The 25,007-nt window shown below is 36.2% G+C and overlaps 5 protein-coding genes and 1 long non-coding RNA gene across 7 annotated transcripts in view; 3 read left to right on the top strand and 3 right to left on the bottom strand.

The window, feature by feature from the left end:
* Nucleotides 1-1,842: 1,842 nt before the first annotated feature.
* Nucleotides 1,843-25,007, bottom strand: part of LOC139430540 (uncharacterized) — a 65,050-nt gene continuing 41,885 nt past the window's right edge. For both annotated transcript variants that reach the window (XR_011640949.1, XR_011640950.1), the window contains exon 4: nt 1,843-2,223. This is a non-coding gene — a long non-coding RNA (uncharacterized lncRNA). The remainder of the gene's footprint in view (nt 2,224-25,007) is intronic.
* LOC111416142 (histone H2B) lies at nt 6,324-6,858 on the bottom strand. Its single transcript, XM_023048096.2, has one exon. It carries the CDS (start codon nt 6,779-6,781, stop codon nt 6,410-6,412), a length of 372 nt encoding a protein of 123 aa, XP_022903864.1. The 5' UTR covers nt 6,782-6,858; the 3' UTR covers nt 6,324-6,409.
* LOC139430668 (histone H2A-like) lies at nt 7,016-7,529 on the top strand. Its single transcript, XM_071197871.1, has one exon. It carries the CDS (start codon nt 7,077-7,079, stop codon nt 7,449-7,451), a length of 375 nt encoding a protein of 124 aa, XP_071053972.1. The 5' UTR covers nt 7,016-7,076; the 3' UTR covers nt 7,452-7,529.
* On the bottom strand, nt 9,665-10,170 carry LOC139430587 (histone H4). The gene has a single exon (XM_071197762.1). It carries the CDS (start codon nt 10,125-10,127, stop codon nt 9,816-9,818), a length of 312 nt encoding a protein of 103 aa, XP_071053863.1. The 5' UTR covers nt 10,128-10,170; the 3' UTR covers nt 9,665-9,815.
* Nucleotides 10,340-11,029, top strand: LOC139430571 (histone H3). The gene has a single exon (XM_071197735.1). The coding sequence runs from the start codon at nt 10,377-10,379 to the stop codon at nt 10,785-10,787; it is 411 nt and encodes a 136-aa protein (XP_071053836.1). The 5' UTR covers nt 10,340-10,376; the 3' UTR covers nt 10,788-11,029.
* Nucleotides 15,404-16,353, top strand: LOC139430777 (histone H1-like). The gene has a single exon (XM_071198061.1). It carries the CDS (start codon nt 15,491-15,493, stop codon nt 16,280-16,282), a length of 792 nt encoding a protein of 263 aa, XP_071054162.1. The 5' UTR covers nt 15,404-15,490; the 3' UTR covers nt 16,283-16,353.

Below are 25,007 nucleotides of genomic sequence, written 5' to 3'. Positions count from 1 at the left end.
GTTGTTTTGTTTTTAATTTATGTAGTTTATAGTAGATATTAGATTTTCGTTTCCGTTCAATGTTACAAAATATGTTTAAAAACAATATTTTATTTATTTTAAAAGAAGGCAATATCAGAGTGAAGGTTTTTGAAATGAAATGTTTCTTTAATGTTGTTTTGTACCAAAACGTATCTTTTAGAATAAATGTTAGGTTAATATAAGTACGAAGGCTTTCACGGCCCGTGTGAATTAAACTAAAATTAGAACTAAAACTAGAACTAACTAAGTGAAGTCACTTCGAACCAGTTTCTGAAGAAGGTTGCAACATGGCATCCGAAACGTCAAACCTTTTATTAAAAGACGCACGGCAAAACCCGAAAGTTTCTAGTGTTAGTTCTAATTTTAGTTTAATGTTAGGTTAACTTTTATTCTTAATTTATTCTCTTTCTTTTATGCTGTTCTTAATGTGTGCCGTTTCCGATTAGTAGGGTCTACTATTACGATGTTTTAACTCCAGGTCATTTTCTAATTGTACCTTTTAAGAAGAATGGTTGAAGATTTCTAGAAAAATTGGCAGAAATTTTAAACAATTATTCCGTTCTGCAAGCGACTAATCTTGTTGGTTTATTTTTTTTTATTTAGGGTAATTTTCTATTTATTTTTTTGTTACAGCAACGGAATCTGAAACAATCCCCATCTGTACATTACCGTCGTTACCACATTTACTTATTTTTATTAATTAGTTTAATTTTTCGTGTTGATTCAAATTTTAAAGTTTAATTGTTATTTTTTTCTTCTTCAATCTTTAGTTTTGTAAAGTAAATTTATTAGGAAATAATTTAGGGAATATTATTATATTATGTCATTCATGAACTTTTTTTTAATTCCGGTTTTGGAAAAATTTTAGCGGGAGGTCTTCCTCTTTATCACCAGACTTCGTAAAGAGAAGAAGCATGGGTGAATTTTTGCTAAGTTATTAGTTCGACATTTTGGAATTTTTGGGTGGGCTATTTTAGCATATCTATGTACGTAGTAGAGTGATCATCCACTGAAAATTTTGTTTTCTTAACTTAAATTTAAGAAAAACACTTCAGAACAAGTTCGAAGTGTTTCGCTTCGAACTTGTTTCTGAAGAAGGTTGCAACATGGCATTTCGTCAAGCATTTTTTCAAAAGACTAGTAGGTCTAGTGTTAGTTCTAGTTTTAGTTTAATTAACACCGGCCGTGAAAGCCTTCGTACTTATATTATCAACCTTTATTTTGAGGATATTAACAAACAAATCAAAGATCTTGAACGGTGAACGTGGCCGTTTTCATCGGACCTAAAACTAACGGAAAATACATACATATGTTACATTGTATTCACTAATTTAGTGATATCGAAAGTGGAATTGGGAAGGACAGTCGGATTCCTGGATCGTCAGACGAGAAGCAGCCTTGGCCGTTTAGGGCGAAGGTGTTCAACGTTGTAATCCGTTAATCCCGCTAGGAGGGGATTGGGGTGGTTTTCGAGCCGCGTAAACTCGGTACTGGCCTTGTCACGAATGAATTCCTCGATGCTCGCCATCTGGGAATCATTGTGCAGTGTCACATTACTGACAAACCAAGGTGCATCAAATGCCACCCTTAGGACCTTGTTCTAAACAAGTTGGAGTTTTTGCACGTGCGAGTGCGCGGCGTAACCCCAGACGGAAGAGTCATCGTAGGAAGGATCTTGACAACTTATATACAACTTACATGGATCGCACTTATATTACCTACTATTAACCCGGCGACAGTGTGTTAGGGTATCATATACCCCAGACGTCTTAAAATGCGCGCCATTCAATTCGATGTGTAAATGTTCCACCAGGGAACGTTCCTTTAATAGCTTAAAGCATCTGTAGTAGTCAATATCTTACTCGATACCCCACCGCACAGGTAAGTGTTTATCAATATATATTGTGATGTTTATTTATTTTCTTTTACTTATGTATTGTGATAAAATTAACCATCGTTTAGTTCACCGAGAGAACATAACCTAGAAATTTTGACAGAGAGATTTTTTGTTGGTGGAAATCTTATCTAAAACCGTTTAGTTTGCTTCCAAAAGTATCAATTAATATAGTCCAGCTCCTAAAGCACATTTTTCATCCATCCTTTGATGTTTTAACGTTATTTTGAGGAGGAAATCCTTGATTTAAAATTGAATTTTTCTAACTTTGCTCATTGATGAAATTTGGCGTGTACTCCAATGTACGTCTGAAAACAAGAAAAGACAACGTTGAATATGAAGTTTTATTACGATTAATAAAGGAATAAGGGAGAAATCAACGGAAAAAAAAAATTTAATTTTGAAGGTTAGTTCCGAAAAAATACGAGAGATGACGCTAGTTTCGATGCAAGAATTTTGAATTTTGAAAAAAGGCGCGAACCTAAGAACCAATCAGAAACGAGGAAGAAACAGTTGGAGTGCCGGGGTATATAAAGAAATCGCGAACAGGCAGCGAGAGAGTCGTTGTCTGACCAGCGTCGAATCCACGTCGTCAGAAAAAAAAAAATTTTTAATCTCCGAGAGATATAACCTTTAAAATTAAAATAATTTTATAAAGCCAATTTAACCAACGATATAAAAAAAGAATCAACCTACAACTTATTCCGAGAACTCCTGAAACGTCTTCGAGATCATCCGAAATCCGAAGAACAGCAGTCCAATTTTCCATCAGAAGAATCCGTAAGAGAGACCGGAAACTACGAGGAATCCTGTAACCAATCCAGAAAACTAGTTCGTGCTCCGAAACCAAGAAACAATCCATTATCCTGATACCACATTGAATTCCAATCCTTTCTTTTTCGCAGTGAGTTGGATGATAATTTATTTTTCTTATTTAACATAACCTACAAAAGGAAAATCAACGAATCAAACTCAAAAGACACCTCACAAGAGTTTCCTTATAATTTTATCAATACTTACTTGTGGGTAAAGATTTTTCAGTTTGTCTTGTATAACTTTCTTTTATTTAACACTATTTTTCCAACGAGTTTGATTTCGATTTAAGGCGTTAGCCATTTGTTATTTCTAAGAACGGATATAACGAGTTTTTATCCTGCTCTCTCTCTCTCTCTCTCTCGAAAGAATAAACGTGTTCTCTCTCAGATCGATGTTTCAGTCGATTATCGCAGTTTTCTATTTTATTTAAAAGTTACCTCTAGTCAATAGGCATTGTTGATAAAGTAAATTTAGAAAAACAATTTTATTTTCGTTATTCATAAAACGTGTTAATTTTGTTTGTTTAATTAAAAGAATTTTTTGTTGAACCTTATTATTTTTTTTTTGAACCTGAACTTGCCCGAAACCCTGAGTTTAACAAGAGTCTCATAGCTAAAGAAACCCCAATATATAATATGTAATCAATCAAAACACTACAGTATTTGACAAATTTGCATAAACAGAAGTGGAAAATGACTGACTGCAGCTTCGACACGGTTAACATTTTTCTGCTAAAATCTATACAGACTCTGAATACAAATGTCGATATAACATTTCACAAGTAATTTGTTTTCGCCTTCAGTTTTATGGCAGGCCATTATGAACAAGAATAGGCACGATTATTAGCTCTCTGGGAAGAGGTTGAAGAAGCCGAAAATCCCATTGGCTCCGAAAGTGAAGACGAATCTGATTTTGTATGTGACAGTAATCATAACTCTGATGGTGAGGAGGATGCGAAGAAGTAACTGAAAGTGAAATACCAAAAATCTGTCGAAAATATTTAGGCAAGGATGGTACAACATGGGCTTCACAAGATTTTCCCAAGAATGTTCGCACGCGTACAGAGAATATAATCACACACCTACCAGGCATAAAAAGTACAACCAAGAATGCTAAACACCAATTGAACTTTTAAAAAAAGGACAACATTGGATTTGGTCTAAAGAGAACAAAAAAGTTTTTGAAGATTTAAAATTAGTTCTGTCTTCATCCGATACTCTTATTCATTATAACCCTCAATGGCGAATAATAATCACGAGCGATGCGAGTGACAGAGGAGCAGGTGCGGTTCTTTTTCATGAATGCCCTGATAGAAAATTACGTCCAATTGCATATGCGTTAAGAAAATTTACAGATGTTGAAAAAAGATATGCTACGATAGACAAAGAGGCATTGGCGATTATTTTCGCCGTCACAACATTTCACCAGTATATCTATGGTCGTAAGTTTTCAATATTCACTGATCATAGACCGCTTGAAAGGATTTTTGGTGAAAATCGTCAAACACCGAAAATAGCGAGTAACCGACTTTTACGATGGGCGATTATTTTGAACAGTTACGATTACTCAATCATTTACCAGAAAGGAAAAGACAACGCACCCACAGATGTTTTATCACGTCTACCTACTAATAATGACGAACCTTCTGAAATAGAAAATATAGGTGGGCCATCTTGCTGTGAAAAAGCGGAAATTAAAAGATGACACTAGTAAGGATGCTACATTTGAGAAAATATCTAGATTTGTTTACCAACATTGGCCAGAAAAGAAAGAGATTCCAACTGATTTACATTCTTTTTTCGAAAAGAGGGAAGAACTGTCAATAGAAGAAGGATTACTTAAGAAGGATCGGTGAAAGCAACGACCCCTGAGGGACGCCAGCAGTTAGGATTCGCTCTGTCGAACGCGTACCGTTCAATTTGATGCGCGCCTTCCCACCGCCAAGATAGGACGCAATCAATTGAACCAACGCCAGGGGCACGCCCGCTTCTAGCATTTTGAACAAAAGTCCTTCATGCCATACTTTGTCGAACGCCTGGGCAACATCGAAAAGCGCCGCACAAGTGCTTTGCTTTCGATTGAAGCCTTCGGTTATGTATTCGACAAGTCGCAATACCTGGTGTACGGTGGAATGTTTGGGTCAGGAACCAAACTGTTCGTCCTGAACGAGCTTAAGATCTTGAATTGATCTTTGTAGCCTCGTCTGGACGATCCTCTCGCATACCTTGCCGAGACAAGAAAGCAAACTGATGGGCCTGTAGCTTTGCGGGAACGTTAGGTTCGCCCCGGGTTTCGGTAACACGACGACGTCCGCGCATTTCCACTTGGTAGGGAAATGCCAGGATTCGTTTACTCCAAGCGAATATCTCACCATTGATGAAAAGTTAGAAGCATTCAGGGGTCGCTGTGCTTTTCGTCAATACATGCCCAAAAAGCCAGCACGTTATGGTTTGAAAATATTTACACTTGTAGATGCAAAATCATACTTTGTTCCCAACTTAGAATTGTACGTGGGACTGCAACCTGATGGTCCATTCAAGTTGAGCAATAAGCCAAACGATGTGGTTCTTAGACTTATAGCTCCAATTTCCGGCACAAAACGAAATGTAACGTTTGATAATTGGTTCAGCAATTATGATCTGATGCTAACACTGCTGAGACAACACAGAATTACACCCGTCGGGACGGTTAGGAAGAACAAACGGCAAATACCCGAGAGCTTCATTTTCAAGTAGTGAAAAACAGACCAGACCATTCCAGCAAATTTGATTTTCAAAAAGGTATCACTTTAGTTTCCAAAAAGGTAAAGTTGTACTTCTTATGTCTACTTTACACCATACTCCAGATATTGATGAAACTACTGGGGATAAAAGAAAACCGGAAGTAGTTTCGTTTTATAATGCTACAAAAGGTGGCGTAGATGTCGTTGATGAGCTGTCGGCGAGCTACGATGTACCTCGCAATAGTAAAAGATGGAAAACATTGGCCATACAACTGTTGACGGAGCACAAAGCAATCAGAGCTCTGCATAAAAGGCTCCCACGTGAATTGCTACTCCCCAGGCCAGTAGACGAAATGAACGTTTATGAACCACCGGGGAAACGACATAAACTATCTAGAAGATGCGAATTTTATCCTAGGAAAAGTGACAGAAAAACATTTTATAGATGTGCAAAGTGTAAAAAAGCTGTTTGTATAGAACATTCTGTGGTATCGTGTGATGACTGTATGACTGCTCGGGCATGAATAAAGGAAATCAGTTTCTGCTTTCTATTTTCCAATATTTCATCTTTCTTTTTAACTACTTATCAATATTTCTTTAGCTAACAATAAGTTTCTTTTAGTTACAAAAATTAATAGTCAATGATTTACTGCGTTATTTTTTGACAACTAGTCACTATGAACTGAAAATATATATCCTTATCAAGATATACTACAGTGAATAAAAGTTACTTAAAATATACACAAAAACCAGAATTTTTATTTATTCTGTCAATTTATTTTAGTGTATGTCATACCCCACCACAAAGGTTGTATGCAAAAAACCCACCACACTGTCGCCGGGTTAACTTAAAAATATTGTAAATTGCGATAATATTCTTTATTCAGATACTAATTTTTGGTTCTGAAAAGAACCGGTCGTTGTTTGGTAGGGAGGGGGGATGTTTATTTCGCCATTTATTTGGAACTTGTGTACTTAGTAACAGCCTTGGTGCCTTCGCTTACAGCGTGCTTCGCCAATTCTCCAGGTAACAGAAGTCTGACGGCAGTCTGGATTTCTCGACTGGTGATCGTTGATCTTTTGTTGTAATGAGCCAAACGGGATGCTTCAGCGGCTATCCTCTCGAAGATATCGTTCACAAAACTGTTCATTATACTCATAGCTTTGCTCGAAATACCGGTATCAGGATGAACTTGTTTCAATACCTTGTAAATGTAAATAGCGTAGCTTTCCTTCCTCTTGCGTTTCTTCTTCTTATCGGTTTTCGATATATTTTTCTGCGCTTTACCCGCCTTTTTGGCTGCTTTCCCACTAGTTTTCGGTGGCATTGTTGTTGTTCGTTGATTAGTTAATAAAACTTATCGGTGACAAGATTTTCGACAGTAACACAGCGTAGTACACTGCAGTAAGTATACAGTGTTATAAAAATGGCCTGTCTTTACCGTTTATGAAGTGGTAACGTCGTATCAGTAGGTGACGCCTCCCGTTGCTACCGCTTGGCTGACGGCCGCTATTGGTCGAACCGTCGGCGCAGTTGGGTATATGTATTTGAAAAACCTGTATTTCGCTCTGAATTGATACGTTTTGTTGAAGTTTTCGGCACGCTACCAAGTCAACTAAGCCATGTCGGGTCGAGGAAAAGGTGGAAAAGTTAAAGGAAAAGCAAAATCCAGATCCAGTCGTGCAGGATTACAATTTCCTGTTGGTCGTATTCATCGATTGTTGAGGAAGGGCAATTACGCGGAACGCGTAGGAGCTGGAGCTCCCGTATATTTAGCGGCCGTAATGGAGTATTTGGCAGCCGAAGTTCTCGAGTTGGCCGGTAACGCTGCGAGAGACAACAAAAAGACTCGTATCATCCCTAGACATTTACAACTGGCCATACGTAACGACGAAGAATTGAATAAATTACTGTCGGGCGTGACGATTGCTCAAGGAGGTGTGCTTCCGAACATTCAAGCTGTTTTGTTACCTAAGAAGACCGAGAAAAAACCTTAATTTAATTACAACTTGGTCACACCATATTAACAAAACGGCCCTTCTCAGGGCCACAAAAAATATAGTCGAATAATGAACTATCGATGTCTGCGGTTGTGTAAATGTATCATTTTCTTTTTTATACATATTCTTTCAAGTAGCATACGTATACGTATGTATGTATGTATATTTTAAACATGACCTGTAATATCAAGGTATTAATACGAATCACATTTTTTGTTGAATTTTATAAGAATCATCGTGTCGCTAAAAAATCAACGAAAAGTGAAAAACTTACCTTAAAGTAAAAAATAACTTTCGATTTTTAAAGTTTCCATGTGACGTCATCAACAATGATAACGATGTATTTTCACAGCACCACGGTTAGCACTGGTCCTATTAATTGTTTTTGCCACATCCCGCACACAACACCAATAAAACCAATAAGTAAAAATGAAACTTGTTGATACTATAACGCATATTTTCGTGTGAAATACCCTTGTTCTTTTGGTTACAATAACTAAAACGTCTTTATTTACCATCTACCTGCTTGCTCGTGTGGATCTGAATGTTAAAGTTTTTTTTTTTTTTCGACGGTCCCTCCAACCCGACTTTTTCAGGTAGATGGTAAACAACGACATTTTAGTCGTTGTGCGTCGAAAACCTAAGAAACAAGGGTATTTCACCCGAAAATATGCCTTAACAAATTGTTAATTCTTTCATACATTTTATCGGATTAATGTTATGTTGGTATATCGGCTGTGAAAATAGAAAAGGATAGGATTGATATTACCGGTGGGTTAAAGTTATTTTTCGGTAAGTTTTATACCTTGCCGTACTTTTTTTTAATTTGTAACGGCTTATTTGAGTGATTTCTCATCGACGATTCTTGAATTATACCTTTTTTATTCTTTGCGTTTTAATCCATCGTCACTAACTAACTGGGTTTCTAAAGCATGACTTGGCGCATTATCGATTAATAACAACGCTTTTCCAGGTAAGTTATTCCCTTGAGAATATTTTCTCACCTCTGGCACAAAACATTTCGTGAACCACTCCTCAAAAAGTATCGAGGTCATCCACGCGTTTGAAGTTGATCTGTAGATGACTGGTATTTCTTTGTTTTTGAAGGCACGTGGATTCTTAGCTTTACCAATAACGTGCAATTTTAATTTACGGTCTCCTTCTGTGTTGGCATTGGTGCTGTTTTTCGTGGAATCCCACCAAAGTTCTATCTGGAAGAAGCTTATAAAATAAAGCTGACTCGTCTGCGTTATATATTTGATTAGGGCATAAGTATTCTTTTCTAATGTGTAGAGCCAATTTTTTTTTAAAGGTGCAATTGCTTGAAAATTGTTAGAAAGCTTCTCGCCAGTAATTTTAAAATTTCTCAGGCTATATCTTTTTCTAAATTTTGCCATCCAACCTCTACTAGCACGAAAATCATCCTTTCCATAATGTTTCCGGTAAAACACCTTAGCCTGGTCAGCTAAATATTCACATGAAACAGTACAATGACGATATCTTTTTTTATTTTAAAAACTATTATCCATTTTTGGAAATTCCCCATCTTCAAAGTTTTCCTCTTCCCAGTACCATGGGAAGAGGTACTCAAATTGTGTATTATTCGAATGTAAACAATAATTTGGTACTCTAAATACTGTTTAAGTGCTTTTTCTTTTTTTTAAGGCGTAAATTCTTTTTTTTTTATTTCAAATTTATATTCTTAAAGTCTAAACAATTAACAATTATTAATTTTTTTTTTAAATCAGTCAAGTATAAGTAAATTTATATTCTTTACTACATTATTTTGTTGAATTTCAAATAAAATAAAAAAAGAAGTGCGGCCCCCTGGACCTACATAGTTCGTAGGAGGGCCTATCATAAATCACGTCGAGGTACTTTTTCGGGGTGATAATTAGTGCCACTACTGTTTCTGAGAGTCATAAAAACCACCAGAAATATCAGAAACTATAACAGACAGGCTGCACAATTGGAAATGAAATATGTGCAAGCGCCAAAGGACGTGAACCGTTCTTGGTCGGGACCAGGTACACGAACTTGTCCGACCGACGGTCGTTAGAACCACAGAATAACATAATATTCTGTGGTTGGAACGCTTGACAAAACGTCGCGGATCATCCTTTTCAAGGCAGCAGCGCACTTTTTAACTGTGCAGGCTTGTGACCGTCAAAAGTCTAAAGCGTGGTTGGAATGAACCTAATATACATACATACATATTACGTATGTATGTAATTGTCCGGATTGTATGTGAAAATATTCCTTAACTTTCATAAATATAGTGGTTCTGAAAAGAACCGGGTGGTCGTGTTGAATACAGAACAGTCGTCGTCAAAATTAAAATAGGTACATAATTTAAATTTCTTAACCCCCAAAGCCGTAGAGAGTACGACCTTGCCGCTTAAGGGCGTAAACGACGTCCATAGCAGTAACGGTTTTCCTTTTTGCGTGTTCAGTGTATGTGACAGCGTCGCGAATAACGTTCTCAAGGAAAACCTTTAAAACTCCTCGAGTTTCTTCGTAAATTAATCCTGAAATACGCTTTACACCGCCGCGACGGGCAAGACGTCTGATAGCTGGTTTGGTGATGCCCTGGATGTTGTCACGGAGTACTTTGCGATGACGTTTGGCGCCTCCTTTTCCAAGACCTTTTCCTCCCTTTCCACGGCCAGTCATTTTTCTTTTTATGTATGTATAACGACGACGAACTAACAAGCACCGACAGCGGACTATCGTTTTCGGGACTTTTCGCGCGCTTATATGGTGGCGCAATGGACACGCCTGCCGATTCTACGGCTCGACCAATCCGATGCAAGTCACGTACACGGGTATAAAGTAGCCTTCAACCGAGCGATCTCTCAGTTTACTTTGACTAACTATATCTTTGTTGTCGTACGGTACGTATCTCGTTAATAATAAACTAAAATGGCTCGTACGAAACAAACTGCTCGGAAATCTACCGGAGGTAAAGCGCCACGTAAACAACTCGCAACTAAAGCGGCAAGGAAAAGCGCTCCCGCTACCGGTGGTGTCAAGAAACCGCATCGTTACAGACCTGGAACCGTAGCTCTTCGAGAAATTCGTCGTTACCAGAAAAGTACCGAACTTCTAATTAGAAAGTTGCCCTTCCAACGTTTGGTTAGAGAAATTGCCCAAGATTTCAAGACCGACTTGCGATTTCAAAGCAGCGCCGTTATGGCTTTGCAAGAGGCGAGCGAAGCTTACTTGGTCGGACTTTTCGAAGATACGAACTTGTGTGCAATTCATGCAAAACGAGTAACCATCATGCCGAAAGACATTCAGCTTGCTAGGCGCATTCGCGGCGAAAGAGCCTAATTTGCATCAATCAACCAAACCTTCCCAACAAGACCGGTTCTTTTCAGAACCAATCACTTGTTTTATGAAAAAGAATTTTCGTTTTGCTTCCCTTCAATCGGTGTTTATTATGAAAGCAAAAATGCTCTTTCAGTATGGACTTCGGATAATGTGCATTTTCTAATTTCTAAACGTAATAGCGTGTAAAATTTTCAATGTGAACTTAAGATGTGATTTAATCAAAAAAAAATTAAGTTCTTTTTTAATTTATATAAAATAAATTCAATTATTTCATATAAGATTTTAGTAATTAAAAAAAAGATTATGATGTTTAAATAATTTAAACTTAATTTGCTTCCATATGCATTCAAATATTGATGATTACAACGAAAGCTTCCGTACGAATTAAATTTTAAAACTTGTACAATAAAAGTTAAAGAAGATGAAGGTGTATCTTCTTTAAGGTAATCAAAAACTTGTTGGGATTGATAAAGAAATATAAGGAATCCGAACTGTAACATTTATTTCCAAATTGAACGTTTTTGGGATTTATAAAAAAAGTAAATACAAGAAAAGGCGTAAATTTTACACACACCGACTACCTTAGATTCTTAATTCCATTCTTAAACTGTCTTAATTCCCTAGACGCGTATGTTCTTGCAAACAGACTACTGTAGTTTGATCTCGTATTAGTGCCATTCAATGTTTGGATATTTATTAAAAATGAGTATAAGAAACCGCCAAATTTCACAAAGGATTCGAGATTTGATTGTTAGTTTATGAAAAGATAGGATATCACTAGGTGAAATTAGCCAAATTGTAAAAAAAGCTCGTTCGTCAGTGCAGTACATTACACATTTCTAAAGACGATGAATTTTGGAAATTAACCACTTAAGGCATGCCTTATTTATTTAAATCATCGACTTTTTTAGATATAACAAGAGCGCCCGTATCAGACACGGGCACGTGAAAATCTGCCGGTGTCAGTCGCCCGTGTCACACACCATGCCTTAAGTTGTTACGTGATTTTTAGTGATGAAACTTGAAAAAATTGATTTATTTAATTGTGATTCGCGCACCAAAATTTGGCGAAAACGTAACGAAGCATTCAAAACGAGAAAATTTGTGCCCAACAGTAAAATATAGAGGTGGTAGTGCTATGTTGTGGGTGTACATATATGTCAGCTGCTCGTGCAGGCAATACGACATTTATAAATGGTATCATGGATAAACGATATTACCTTGATATTTAAAAAATAATTGATTAGAAAGTGCTAGAAATTTTTGGATAGCGAGATCATTTACTTTTTAACAAGACAATAATCCCAAGGACACGGCAGAAATCGTGCGCTTCTGGTTGCTTTATAATGTTCCCCGACACCCCGCTTCGGAGGGTAAAGTTTGGGGAATAATTTTGCTTCAAAAGTGGCCCTCCTGAGAAACAAACTTGACGTGTTTCAGGCCTTCAGCTCGTTTTCAATGGGCCATATATATATATATATTTCATGGCTATAACCAATTAATCCGTGGGTTGTATAAGGGAGGTGGTCTTAGGTGGCAGATATGTCATCGTAATCCATCCAACTTCTGCTCCTAAATCTGGTGAATGTGCCGGTGGGTTATCGAGAACGACAACACATCGCGAGTTACCCATGCCTTAGCGTTACAGCGCCACATCACTGGTAAACTATCTTTGCACACATTGAAAGACTTTTGGTGGTCTTTTGCGCTTTTGATGTTGCTTTGGGTGACGTAACAGGGGGGTTCGTCTCGTTTCTTTCGTCAATCGGAGTCATTTTCGCCTTGGCTGTTGTGCTCTTTTCGCGGAGGATTTCGCCGGTCATAATGTCGCCCACGCTCCCTTGCTCTTGGTTTGGATAAGAGCACCCCAAACAATGGCAGCGTTGAAGAATTTTCTTAATAAACGGTGTACTTTTTGATAGAACCGCCGCGCTCACCTAGATTCTTAATAGCGCCGTTAACCATTTCTGATGTCGGTGGTTTCGACTTCTGAATCTTCGCCTTTTTCGTTAACAGCTCCGTAGCTTTGGCCTTTAATGGTGTGTAACGACAATATGACAGCGGTAGAGTGGTTGATAATGAGTAAAAGAAGAAGTGTGGAGGTGAATGATGTTGTGAAAGTATTTAAGAGGGCGAAGAAAATGGGTAAGATAGTGGAATTGGGATGAGAGTTTAGAGATGATGTAGGGATGAGGAGAGCGGGTAAGACGGTAAGAGTCAAGGGAGTAAGTGTAGAGTGTGGCCATGTTCGGTAAGGGCATTCCGCTGATGACGGAGCATGGTCCATTCAATGTATCTTTGAGAGGGATATGAACGGGATGTGTCTGTGTGAGGTGAGTGAGGACACCCTGCAGCATATCTTGCAGGAGTGTCCGAAAGGGAGGAGAAGACAGAGACAGAAGGTAAAGGAGAATTGAATAGGATTATGGATGACAGCCATAAATCCATATGAATGATTGGAACTGGTTAGCGGCAGGAGCTGTGTTCGATTATGTAGGGGAGTAGTGCTAGTTTTTGGTGGGTTGGATTCGGTAGTTGGGTGGAGGAGTAGCCGCATACCGAAAGGCCTCCTCCTCAATAAGATCAGTTCTTTGCAGAACCAAGAGATTATTTTCTGAAAAACAACTATTGCGATAGTAATTATAATTGATTATTTCCATTGTACTTAAATTTGCTCTCATGTTTTAGGAGGGTTTGATATATTTCCAAGACAGAAATAATAATTGGTAAGTAATCCTCCGATTTGGTTTTCTAAGTAGAATTCTTCAGAGTTTTTATTGACCGCATTTAAATTTCACTACAAAAACTTTGTATAAACCAAGTTGCCTTTATGTATAATCGATATTATTACTTAAATGACCTATGTCGATTTCAAACCGTATTCAAAACATTTTTGTTTTTGTTCCTGTCGCAGTATTTGCTTCAAATAATCAATTAAAGCGGCAAGGAAATAACGCTTTTCATGCCATTCTTGACGTGTGCTTGACTAACGTGGTGTTAACCTTGTCTCTAACAATTGAACCCATTTGAAAGAGGGTAGAAAGGGATACCGTCGGGGGGGTCGAGTTGTTACAATGTAGGAACTGTAGAAAACTCTTGGGAAAATCGACCTACTTCAGGTTTTTAACTTTTAACGTGGTCTTTCTGTTCATTAATTCAATTTCAATAACTTTAATATGGATTTTGTTAGTTTGTTGTGTTAATGCCAGAAGACCAACCAGCCAGGCTTAACCTTGTCATTTAAATTGTTTTCCCTGCAGTAGGAATATAGTTATTTCCGAAAGCTTCCACATTGTAACGACTGTACTAACGGTCGTTCCTTTCTACGTAGTTTTCGATCGGACTCCAGCCGAAGAGTACTCTCATTTACCACCTTAAGAATACGCAACGCTGCACAAACCTTCCAACGATTTATAAACGAAGTTCTTTCTGGCTTAAATTTCCTTTTTTATATCTAGACGATACTCTCGTAGCAAGACTAGCAAGTCGCAATGAAGAAGACCATTATCATCATTTACAACAATTATTTGAGTATAAGTTGCCTTCATGTTTAATCGCTATTGTTACCTAATTAACCTAAATACGTTGATTTTAAAACGTATTCAAAACATTTTTGCGGGATAAATCTCATGTCGCAGTATCTGCTTCATGTTTTGTGACATTCTTCTCTAAAGGGAAACTCCAAATAATCCATTGAATTAAAATAATATTATTTAATAACGGTCAAAACAAGTTTCGTCAATAAGCTAAAACATAATCAATATAAAACACAACACTTAACAACATTAACCAGGTCTAAATAAGTTTACACAACACTTAGATATGATAAAGTGTGTGAAAGGAAAAATATATGCATATATTATACTATTAAGTATAGAATAATAGAAATTAGATTTGATATACATAATTGGTATCATATTGACCATATGAACCTAAAAACTAATAGCAATGAATGAATGACTTGAGTAAATGCGTAACGACCGACATTGGCGGTGTGAATATAACACTCGAATATTTCACTTTTCACTCACGTGAAGGTATTTGCATGATACGACGCTTACACGAAAACGTAATCCCTAAATTAGAGCCGCAATATACCACTTTTCTCGCGTCCTCGACGTCGGCAATAATGTTCGAAACAACGAGAAAACTCGCGACCAATGTGGAATTGCCGATCGCATCGTCCTCGTTTTAAGGATAAAAGCTTAGACATATTGATAAAATTTACACACCTCGTGGTTTTAAAACGTTTAAGAAAGCTATTCTCATTGAAAATTCAGTCCGTTTTTACATACGCGCGAAATTCGACGACGCTAAAGTTTACGACGACGGTCACGTCAATGACATCTTATACTTTCAACCGTCGCTACACAACGAAATCGTACCCCCACAAGTAAAATTTTTACGTAGACGACGAGTTAACTTCTTCCACTATACTGAAATACCTAACGGGAATATTTACGTCGCGACGCCAACACAAGCGGGTTCCTTTTTCTAGAAAGTTGCGAACACGAGACCGCCGTTGTGATGCCAGCAGTGCGAACGGAGGAAAATCGACTTTGGACGGGTTTTCGGCTTCGGTATGTACATTCAACGTTGGGTTCAATTTTCTGAGGAAAATGTTTGTGAATAACTTGTACGAAGTTGACATTCGTGCACGTGAGTTTTTGTAAAAAATATTTTTGTTACAAACTGCCGCTACAATGACGGATGTACAACAAACGGAACAGCAAACCCCCGTATCTTCCGAAACGGAAAACACTTCACCCGTAAAAAACAAAGCTGCCGGCGGTGGTTCCTCCTCCGATTCGTCGACGAAGAAAAAGAAAAGCCAACGATCAAAAGCCACCCATCCACCCACATCCGAAATGGTGAATAACGCGATTAAGACCCTTAAGGAACGCAACGGTTCGTCGCTTCAAGCTATTAAAAAGTACATGACTTCTAATTACAAAGTTGACGCTGAGAAGATGGCTCCGTTTATTAAGAAATTCCTGAAGACCGCCATCGCTGCAGGCGGTATTGTCCAAACTAAAGGTAAAGGTGCGTCAGGATCGTTTAAACTGGCATCGGCCTCTGCAAAAAAGTCAGGCAGAGTAACGACTTCCTCCCTTAAAAAGAAACCTGCCGCCGCCGCCGCCGTATCTAAAAGGGCCAAAGCTCGAGCTGCCTCTACGAAGAAATCCTCCTCACCTGCGAAGGCAAAAACAACGCCGGTGTCCGGTTCCCCTGTTGTTGAAAGCAAAAAGAAGGCTGCAGTAAAAGCCAAAAAGTCGCCAACGGTCGGAGAAAAGAAAGTAACCAGCTCTACTACTGCCGCAGTCAAAAAAACCACCACGGTTAGAAAAGCACCATCAAAAGCTAAAAAAGTTACCAAGGGACCAACGAAAAAGCCGAAAGCGCCGAAACCCAAAACCGCCAAGAAAGTCGCTGGTGGTGCTGCACAATTGAAATCGTCGTCCACGAAAAAGAGAAGTTTACCAAAAAAAAAATGAGCTCTGCAATTTATTACAATTAAGGGCTTTCTCACAAGCCGCCACACAAAGGCCCTTCTCAGGGCCAATAATGGTATAACGAAAAAGAATTCTAACATAATTTTAATCTATACATAATGTATGTACTCTGGCAGTATGCATCTTAGTTCCATTCGCAGTAGTTACCACTTACTTTTAGTAATTGAAAATTTCCAAAAATTTTATTTATCCGAAATAAAATAGCAGTTCTTTTTTAATTGCCATTTTTTTCGAAGACAGCTGAATTACGTGTAACATGAAAAATACTCTGAATTTTACGTAGAATCCATAAATGCAACAAAAAAATGATGGGGTTCCTATTTAAAAATGTCAACTTAAGCATGGTATCTCAATTTTGGGATACCTGTACATTTCAATTTTATCTCAAAAAATGCGCGTTCAAAAATATAACCTAAGCCTTTTTTCTAGAAGAATATCGCCCGAATTTTTATCGAATTGAAGTAATATATTAAACAATTTTGAAATTTTCTGTCTATTTCAATTTTGGGCCTATTGCAGACTAAGCTTTTTCGGTACGATCCTTTCTAGAGTATTCTAGTAAAGTATGATTGTATAACCATTGGTAATTTTCAATTAATTGAACAAATTTCACCATTTGATCACTTTCATCATCAATCTTTACTGTTATTATTTATACTGGGTACCGCACCGGGCAAAATGCAGCTCGCATGCAGTGGTACCAACACAATGTAACAAAAAGTCCTATGCGCAGTGCTTTAAAAATCCCATCTATTAAGCAAAAAAAAAACTACAAATAAATTTAAAAATTGTTTTTAAATAGAAAAGACTAACATAAAATTTCAAAGTAAGTAGTTTTTAACTACTAATACTCCTATAAAATATAAAACTTAATAAAAAATATATTTAAAATCAAACATATTAAGTTAGAAATCATATAAATATGTTTTCCGATAGTACTAATCAGTCCTTAAAACTATAAAATTCTTTATATACATATTTTTGTAATAAGTCGTTTGGGGTGGGATAATCAACGCATGTTTAATTATTCTGTTGTAAAGCGTTACGAATAACGCACATTGCATTTAATGTTTCCTCGCCCGTTCTATTTCCTTTTTTCATTTTAATATCTGTTACCATGGAAAAAATTCTTTCTGCTTCAGCATTTGTATGAGGCAATGTTAAAATAATATTGGCAAGTTTTCCTAAATTTGTAAATAAGTGGTCGTTATTAAAATTTTTTTTCATCCAATTTGAAGCCACATCGATTTCAGTTTCATCGAATGAAGTAGCTAGTTTCTGCCACTCAATTGATATGTCAGTGGCAATGAAATTAAAAAAATCAATAGCCAATCCAACTATATCAATATCAGAATTCTTCTTAATTGAAAATGCCACTTGGGGATCTAAAAATTCCATTGCTTTAAAAATGTGATTATTAAGTGTTAAGTGGAAATCGTTTTAAAATTTCAGTAGTTACGTAAAATGATAAACATTTTTTCGAATCTCCTGTTGACCGTCCAGTGGTAAAGATTTTATAAAGCTTTCACACTCATCACCTAATTTAATCTTATCTAATGGCAAGAAATGTTCAGTTTGACATCCGGTTTTAAATAATTAGTGCATAGTCGTATAAATAAAGTATTACAGTGCCCATGTAATTTATGAACTGACTATTTGATTGAAATAATGAATTAAGGGAATTTAAAAAACTTGGACCATACTTCATGATATATAAATACCCTTTTAAATACATATTTTTCATGTCATTGTGGATAGTTTCTGCACTTTTTAATTTATCCTCAGTTATTGCTAGTAAAAAGAAATGTTCTAACACATTCCAATTATTTAAAATTCGTACTACACAGTCGTGCCGACTCAACCAACGTGTAGTTACTAATTAAAAATTTTTTGTTTGCTCTGGTTAAAGTAATCTTGCAACTCCGCTAAAACAGCGCATCGTTTCGCACTTCCTGATACATTTTAACAGAGCTACTAAATGATCCACAACTTGGGTAGCAACATTGTGCTCCGCGAAAAATACAGAAAGTTTAATTTCAGCTCTTTTAATATTATAAACATGTATATCTTTATCATTACTAACAAAATAATTAGCCAATGGTTTTGTCGTTTTAACCGCTGACATATTTTCTCACTCTTACCGCATGTCAAGTCTACATTACAAACGGAACATCTAAAATTTAATAATGTTCACACAGAAATATAAATTATTTTATAATTAATTTAATTTTATTGATTAAAGGAAGCGCGACTACCTGCATTTATTTTTATTTTTCTTATCCGCTGTTAACTAGTTTTTAAAATGGGGATCCTGCAACCAACATTCATGGAAAACTTTGGTTCCTTTTTCTTGGTGGAACTTTTTTTGAGGAGGTTCTAAATGTTCCGTATCTGATGAAGAATCTTCCATTTTTTTAAACAATACACTCTATACAGTAAAGACAATCCGACTCGGTACTCTACACGGTTTACGATTCTACGCAGTTTACTCTCGTAATCAATTATTGAATATGACATAACATGGCGTAGCCTCGATGCGGTAAATACCCGAATTGTTTCGGATAGATTTATTACGTTCGGCAAATCTCTGATAGATGGCGCTATTACTAAATATTGATCGTCTTATAATTAGAAGATAGTGCAAATGTTAAATTACAAAAACATATTTAAATTTTATAATATAATAATTTTGAGAAATTAAAAATCTCTCAAAATAGACGAATATCCTTTGTTTCTAGGAATACTGAAAAATCTCCCGAATCGGGATATATCTCTCAAGTTGGCAACACTGCGAGTCGCATGTTTAGACGAAGTCGCGACGCTGCGTCGCCATATGCTGATTTTTATTTAAAAACACGTGAGATGCACTGAAGCGTACGTCTTCCTACAATTGCGTCTAATACTCGTCTATGACGAGCAGCTCCGTGTGCAGAAGGTCTTATACTGGTTAAATTAATAACTGTCTATAATAACAAACAAAAAAAAATTAGTATAACAAAGCTACAAAAAAATTCTCCTCAAAAAAAGAATTTAAACAAAATTATAACCTGAAAAGAAAAAACAATAACACGAAAATTGAGTCGGCTGAGTCAATATTGTAAGAGACACTCCTTTAATGTCAAAAAAATAAAATAATAAAAAAACTCAAGCGAACAGGTCGAAAACAAGAAAATAAACTATTAATAATTTAGATTCTATACAAAAATATTCAAACCTTATCTGGAAATCCTGTTCCTTCTTTTTTCATTTAATGCGACTGCACGTGTTGATTAAAGCGGAACCAGGAAAGCCGGAACAAACTTTACCAAAAATTAAACAAGCGTACTGCACTAACGCTTGAGAACAAAAGAGGAAGTGGTGGGAAGAGGAAACGCGGTACGGACGACCGATATCCGCATCCCCACCCCTAATATTAATGGATCTTAAGAATATCGATAAATTTACCAACGAACACTCAATGACCTTTAATAATCAACAACAAAAATAAATTAAGATACCCCGCGAGTGTATTAATAAAAATTAGATATCCATTAAAATCATAATAAACTGATTAAGGAAAGAAAATCAAATGAAAGTAATTACATATGAAATCACATACAGTGTGTCCGTAAGTAGCGGATAAAATCATTATAAACGGTTTATGAAAAAATCCCTGAAACGGGAATTATGCAGCTGCATCCCATAGCATTTAAGAAACTAATATGATAAGATTAGTAGAAGAACCGTGAGACTCGAAATGAAACTGTAACAAGATTGGAGACCGTATTGGCCGACTTCCAGCCAATTCCAAAGAGTCCATGGATCACATTTCCAGGACAATAAAATTGATGGCAACTCAAAATTCAAATCAATTCGCTCTTGTATAAGGACAAGAGCCTCCATAACTCAAACCGTAGTAAATATAATTCCAAAATTGAAAGGAGTACTGTGGATATATACCGTATATTCTCGAATCTAATCCGCACCCTTTTTACAAATTTTGTATGCTCTAAAATCAAATGCGGATTACAATCGGATGTGGATTACATTGGAAAACCAACTTTTTTTACCATCATTGCATTTTTAAAATCGAGGTGCGGATTAGATTCGAGTGCGGATAAGATTCGAGAAAATACGGTATGTATGTATCCACAATATAAATTAATATTTTAATAAATAATAATACGAACTACATTCACAGGACTGATAAAATCGATTGATTATTTTGAATGATAATAATATTAATAATTTTATATAGTAACGTTCTCCTTTGTTTTGTACATGTCGTGTGCACAGCATGCTACAGCCACTTCCCCTCCTATAATAAAAAGATTAATAAAAAGAGGAATATGGTGGTTAAAGAAAAAATAAATCATATTTAAAAATTGAAAGTAACTTTTTTTTGAATTTTTATATCATGAGAATTGATTGCCTCGCTGTGGTGACAAGTTGAATTTTCTTTTAAAAGAAATGCTGGTTTAAGGTTGTTGATGTTAACAGCTACTTCCTTGTTATTTTTAAAAATTACAAAATATTTCGGAAATGTTTTTATCACTTTAAATGGGCCTTCATATCTTGGTGTTAAAGAGGCTTGAATCCCATTAATTTTGACAAAAACAAATTTTGAAATGAATAAATCTTTATGAATAAATGGTTTTTGGTTGGAATGAAAAACTGTGTTTACTGGTTTCAAACAAGAGAATGTTTCTCGTAAACTAGATAGCAATGGATCAGATTCCAAAGGGTGTTGAATATTAACAAAAAATTCTCCTGGAAGCCTAAGTGGTTGACCGTATACAAGTTCAGCAGATGAACAACCTAGGTCTTCCTTAAGAGATGATCTGAGGCCTAGGAGAACCAAGGGAAGATCATTGTTCCACCTCGTAGTGTTACCTCTGGCAGTTATGGCTGTTTTTAAAGAACGGTGAAACCTTTCTAAAATTCCGTTGCTTTGGGGATGGAAGGTGGATGTATGAATTTGACGTGTTCCTAGAAGGGTGTGAAATTTTGAAAAGAGTTTTGATTCGAATTGTCGTCCCTGATCATGGGTTATAGTGCTAGGAATGCCAAATCGGCTGAAATAATGCCGAAACAAAGTATCCGCAATAGAAGAAGAACCAATATCTTTGAGAGGAAAAGCTTCTGGCCAACGCGTGAAACGATCTATTACGGTGAGCACATATGTGCAGCCAAGGGACGGAGTGAGAGGACCGACCAAATCAATGTGGATATGATCGAATCTTAATTTTGGTATCGGAATTTTACTAATAGGTGATTTTGTGTACTTTTGAACTTTTGTTTGTTGACATCGCAAACAGGTTTTTGTCCATAACTGAATGTGTTTTGTCATGTGAGGCCACAAGAATCGTGTTTTGATGATGTGTGTAGTAGCGCGAATACCAGGATGTGTTAAGTTGTGAAATTTGTTGAAAATTGTTTTACGAAATTTTTGTGGTATGTATGTTCGAGGATTGTTTGTTGAAATGTCGCACCAAAGCTTTACATCTGAATGTGATGTTGTTTGTTGCGATAGGTTATATTTAGTAGTTTGTGTCTTTGAGTATTGTTTGTTTAGTAAATGTGTTAATTGTGTATCGTTAAATTGCGCGTTTTTTAAGGTTTGTGTGTCAGGGTACTGTGAATTTAGAGAATCAATATTTGTTCTGGACAACGTGTCCGCTACAATGTTTGATTCTCCTGTAATGTACCTGATATCTGATGTGAATTGTGTTATGTAAGTAAGATATCGTGTCTGACGTGGAGTTCTTTCTGTGTTAGAAAAAATTGTGTTGATTAGAGGTTTGTGATCAGTGTAAACTACAAATTGATGTCCATGTAAAAAATGTTTAAAGAATTTGATACTAGTGTAAATTGCTAACAATTCTCTATCAAAAGTTGAATAATTTATTTGGCTTGAAGATAATTTTTGAGAAAAAAACGCTAAAGGTTGTGTTTTATTGTCTATAGTCTGTGATAAAACTGCTCCTATACCTTTACTTGAGGCGTCAGTCGTCAGTGAAAGAGTTGCTTGTGGTGATGGGTGTGCAAGAGTGACGGATTTTGATAAAAGTTCTTTGGCTGTAGTGAAAGAAATGTCGTGATGGTGTGTCCAAGAAGTGATTGATTTAAGTTTTTGTGAATAAAGTGTTTTTGATAAATGATGTAAAGGAGCTAAAATGTTTGAGATGTTTGGTAAAAATCTGTGATAAAAATTTATCATTCCTAAGAATCGCTGTAATTGTTTTAGTGTGGTTGGTTTTGGAAATTCAGTTATGGCATTAACCTTAGATTGCGAAGGGCGAACGCCTTCAGCAGAAATTTGATGACTTAGGAAATTTAAATCTGTAACTCCAAAAACACATTTTGTTGGTTGTATATTAATATTACAAGAGCTTAACCTCTCAAACAATTGTTGTAAATGAAGATAATGTTCTTCTTCATTGCGACTGGCTACTAGAATATCATCTAGATATACGAATAGGAAATCTAAGCCAGATAGAACTTCGTTTATAAATCTTTGAAAGGTTTGTGCCGCATTACGTAAACCGAAAGGCATTCTCGTGAATTCGAACAGACCAAACGGTGTAGTGATAGCCGTTTTAGGAATATCGTCTTCTTCTACAGGAATTTGGTGATAAGCTCGTACCAGATCTAATTTTGAAAAAAATTTGCAATTGTGTAAATGTAAGTTAAAATCTTGAATGTGCGGAAGAGGATAACGATCTGGAACTGTGATGTTGTTGAGTTGTCGGTAGTCTCCACATGGTCTCCAATCGTTGGAATCTTTCTTAGGAACCATGTGAAGAGGCGACGCTGTAGAAGAAGAAGAGGGTCGGCAGATTCCTAATGCCACCATTTGTTCGAATTCTTTCTTTGCAATGTTGTGTTTGTGCACGTCTAAACGTCGGGGACGACAAAACGGTAAGTGTGAGTTGGTAACAATTCTGTGTCGAGTGTTATGTCCAACTGGTTTTGTAAAGTCCGGTGTAGACGTTAATTTTGGAAATTTTTTTAAGAGTGTTGTATATTTGGTTTCAAAAGAAAAAATTTTGGGAGTTGGAATAGTATTTTTGACAATGGAACCAATTGAAAACAAATTGGTTTTCGAATCTACCAATCGCTTCTTTTTTATATCCACCAAGATACCAAACGCATGAAGGAAATCCGCACCAATGATTGGTTTACTAACATTAGCTATAGTAAATACGAATGGGAAATTCCTTCTTAGATTTAATGAAATTGTAAGCATTTTTTTACCGTATGTAGTAATTGTAGTACCATTAGCGGCAGAAAGGTGTGAGTTGGTATCTTGGTTACGTTTCGGATATAATTTGTGAGGTAGAACCGAAATGTCAGCTCCAGTGTCAATTAAAAAATTTAGGTTATTTTGATTGTCAAAAATGAAAAGTCGCGAACTGACAGAATTTACCGTAAATTGAGGTTGACTTTTTGTCAAAATTTTGAATTTGGAAAAATTTTGTTTTTCTTTTGAAACCTTTATTAGTTTTTTGATGTCGATGGAAAATTTTTGTTTTTGTCGGTGAAGGAATTATAAAATTTGCAATATGTTCCTCCACATTTAACCGCGTTGTCTCCAAATTTACGGTGATACCAACAAATAGTCGAATAACTCGTAGAATTAGATCTATTCCGCGAGTGACGTGACGAAGAACGATGTCTATCTCGAGAATTGTGAAAACAATTACAATTACAATTCTTCGACGTATTTGTTGGTATGTTTTGAAATTGGGTAGTCAAAGAATTTATTTGATTTTCCAAATTTTTTGTCCTGTTGTTGTTGTTGTTGTGTAATGGTAGTCACTAGTGCTTGACACGTTAACGTCAGATTTTGGATTGTTGTTAGTAGTTCGTCGTGTGGTGGTGTTTTTGTGGTGCGATGTTTTTGAACTTCCGAGAGGTGTGTTGAGGTCGACGTCAAATTCATTGATTCCAATGTTTATCGAATTATGTAAACATTTTTTAAATAATTATTATAATAGAGTAAACCCTCATAATTCTATAAATCAATTTTTAATAAACATTATTAAAAGTCGTTTCGAAGGAGAAGATTTAAATTTTCTTATGCAACCAATATTAAAATTGACTGCACTAGATTCAGAATGCACTTGGATTCTTCCTACACGAAGAAATTGCAAAAAATTTAGATCTTTAGACCCGTTTCAGGGATTTTTCCATAAACCATTTAAAATGATTTTATCACACATTGACACATTGTATGCATGTATGTAAACAAGATAAAACCTAAATAAAAGAAACAGTTTTGTGAAACATTTTTGTATATGAAAAGTTTAATGATCAAGCATAGAACGTAAGCTATTTGCCTATTTCTTATTCTTTTTTAAATCATATCGAGTAATTTGCATCATTAAATTCGCGAATCCTTGTCGTGACTGTACTACGACTCTGTCTCCAACCGTGTTTGAAACGTCAAATAGAATCAAGTAAATGCAGTTGTTCCGAGTTTTAACGACCATTAAATAACATGTTGCGGCTTTGTAGATGTCGGAAAAGAACAAGCCAACAACTTTGTCGGGGGCTCAGTACTAAAAAAGAAAAGCCAGACAATTAGAAATTGATCAAGCGTTGGCTGGTTCGTTAAATAAATTTTTTACAGAATCAACACATTCACAAAAAAAAAGAACAAAAAGTTTCAACTCAAACTGATGCTACACTAACATCAGAGCAATCCGAACAAATAGGAAAAGTA

The sequence above is a fragment of the Onthophagus taurus genome, chromosome 7 (assembly GCF_036711975.1).
Source record: "Onthophagus taurus isolate NC chromosome 7, IU_Otau_3.0, whole genome shotgun sequence".
In the NCBI taxonomy this organism is placed as follows: domain Eukaryota; kingdom Metazoa; phylum Arthropoda; class Insecta; order Coleoptera; family Scarabaeidae; genus Onthophagus; species Onthophagus taurus.
This window is presented reverse-complemented; position numbering and strand designations above follow the sequence as displayed.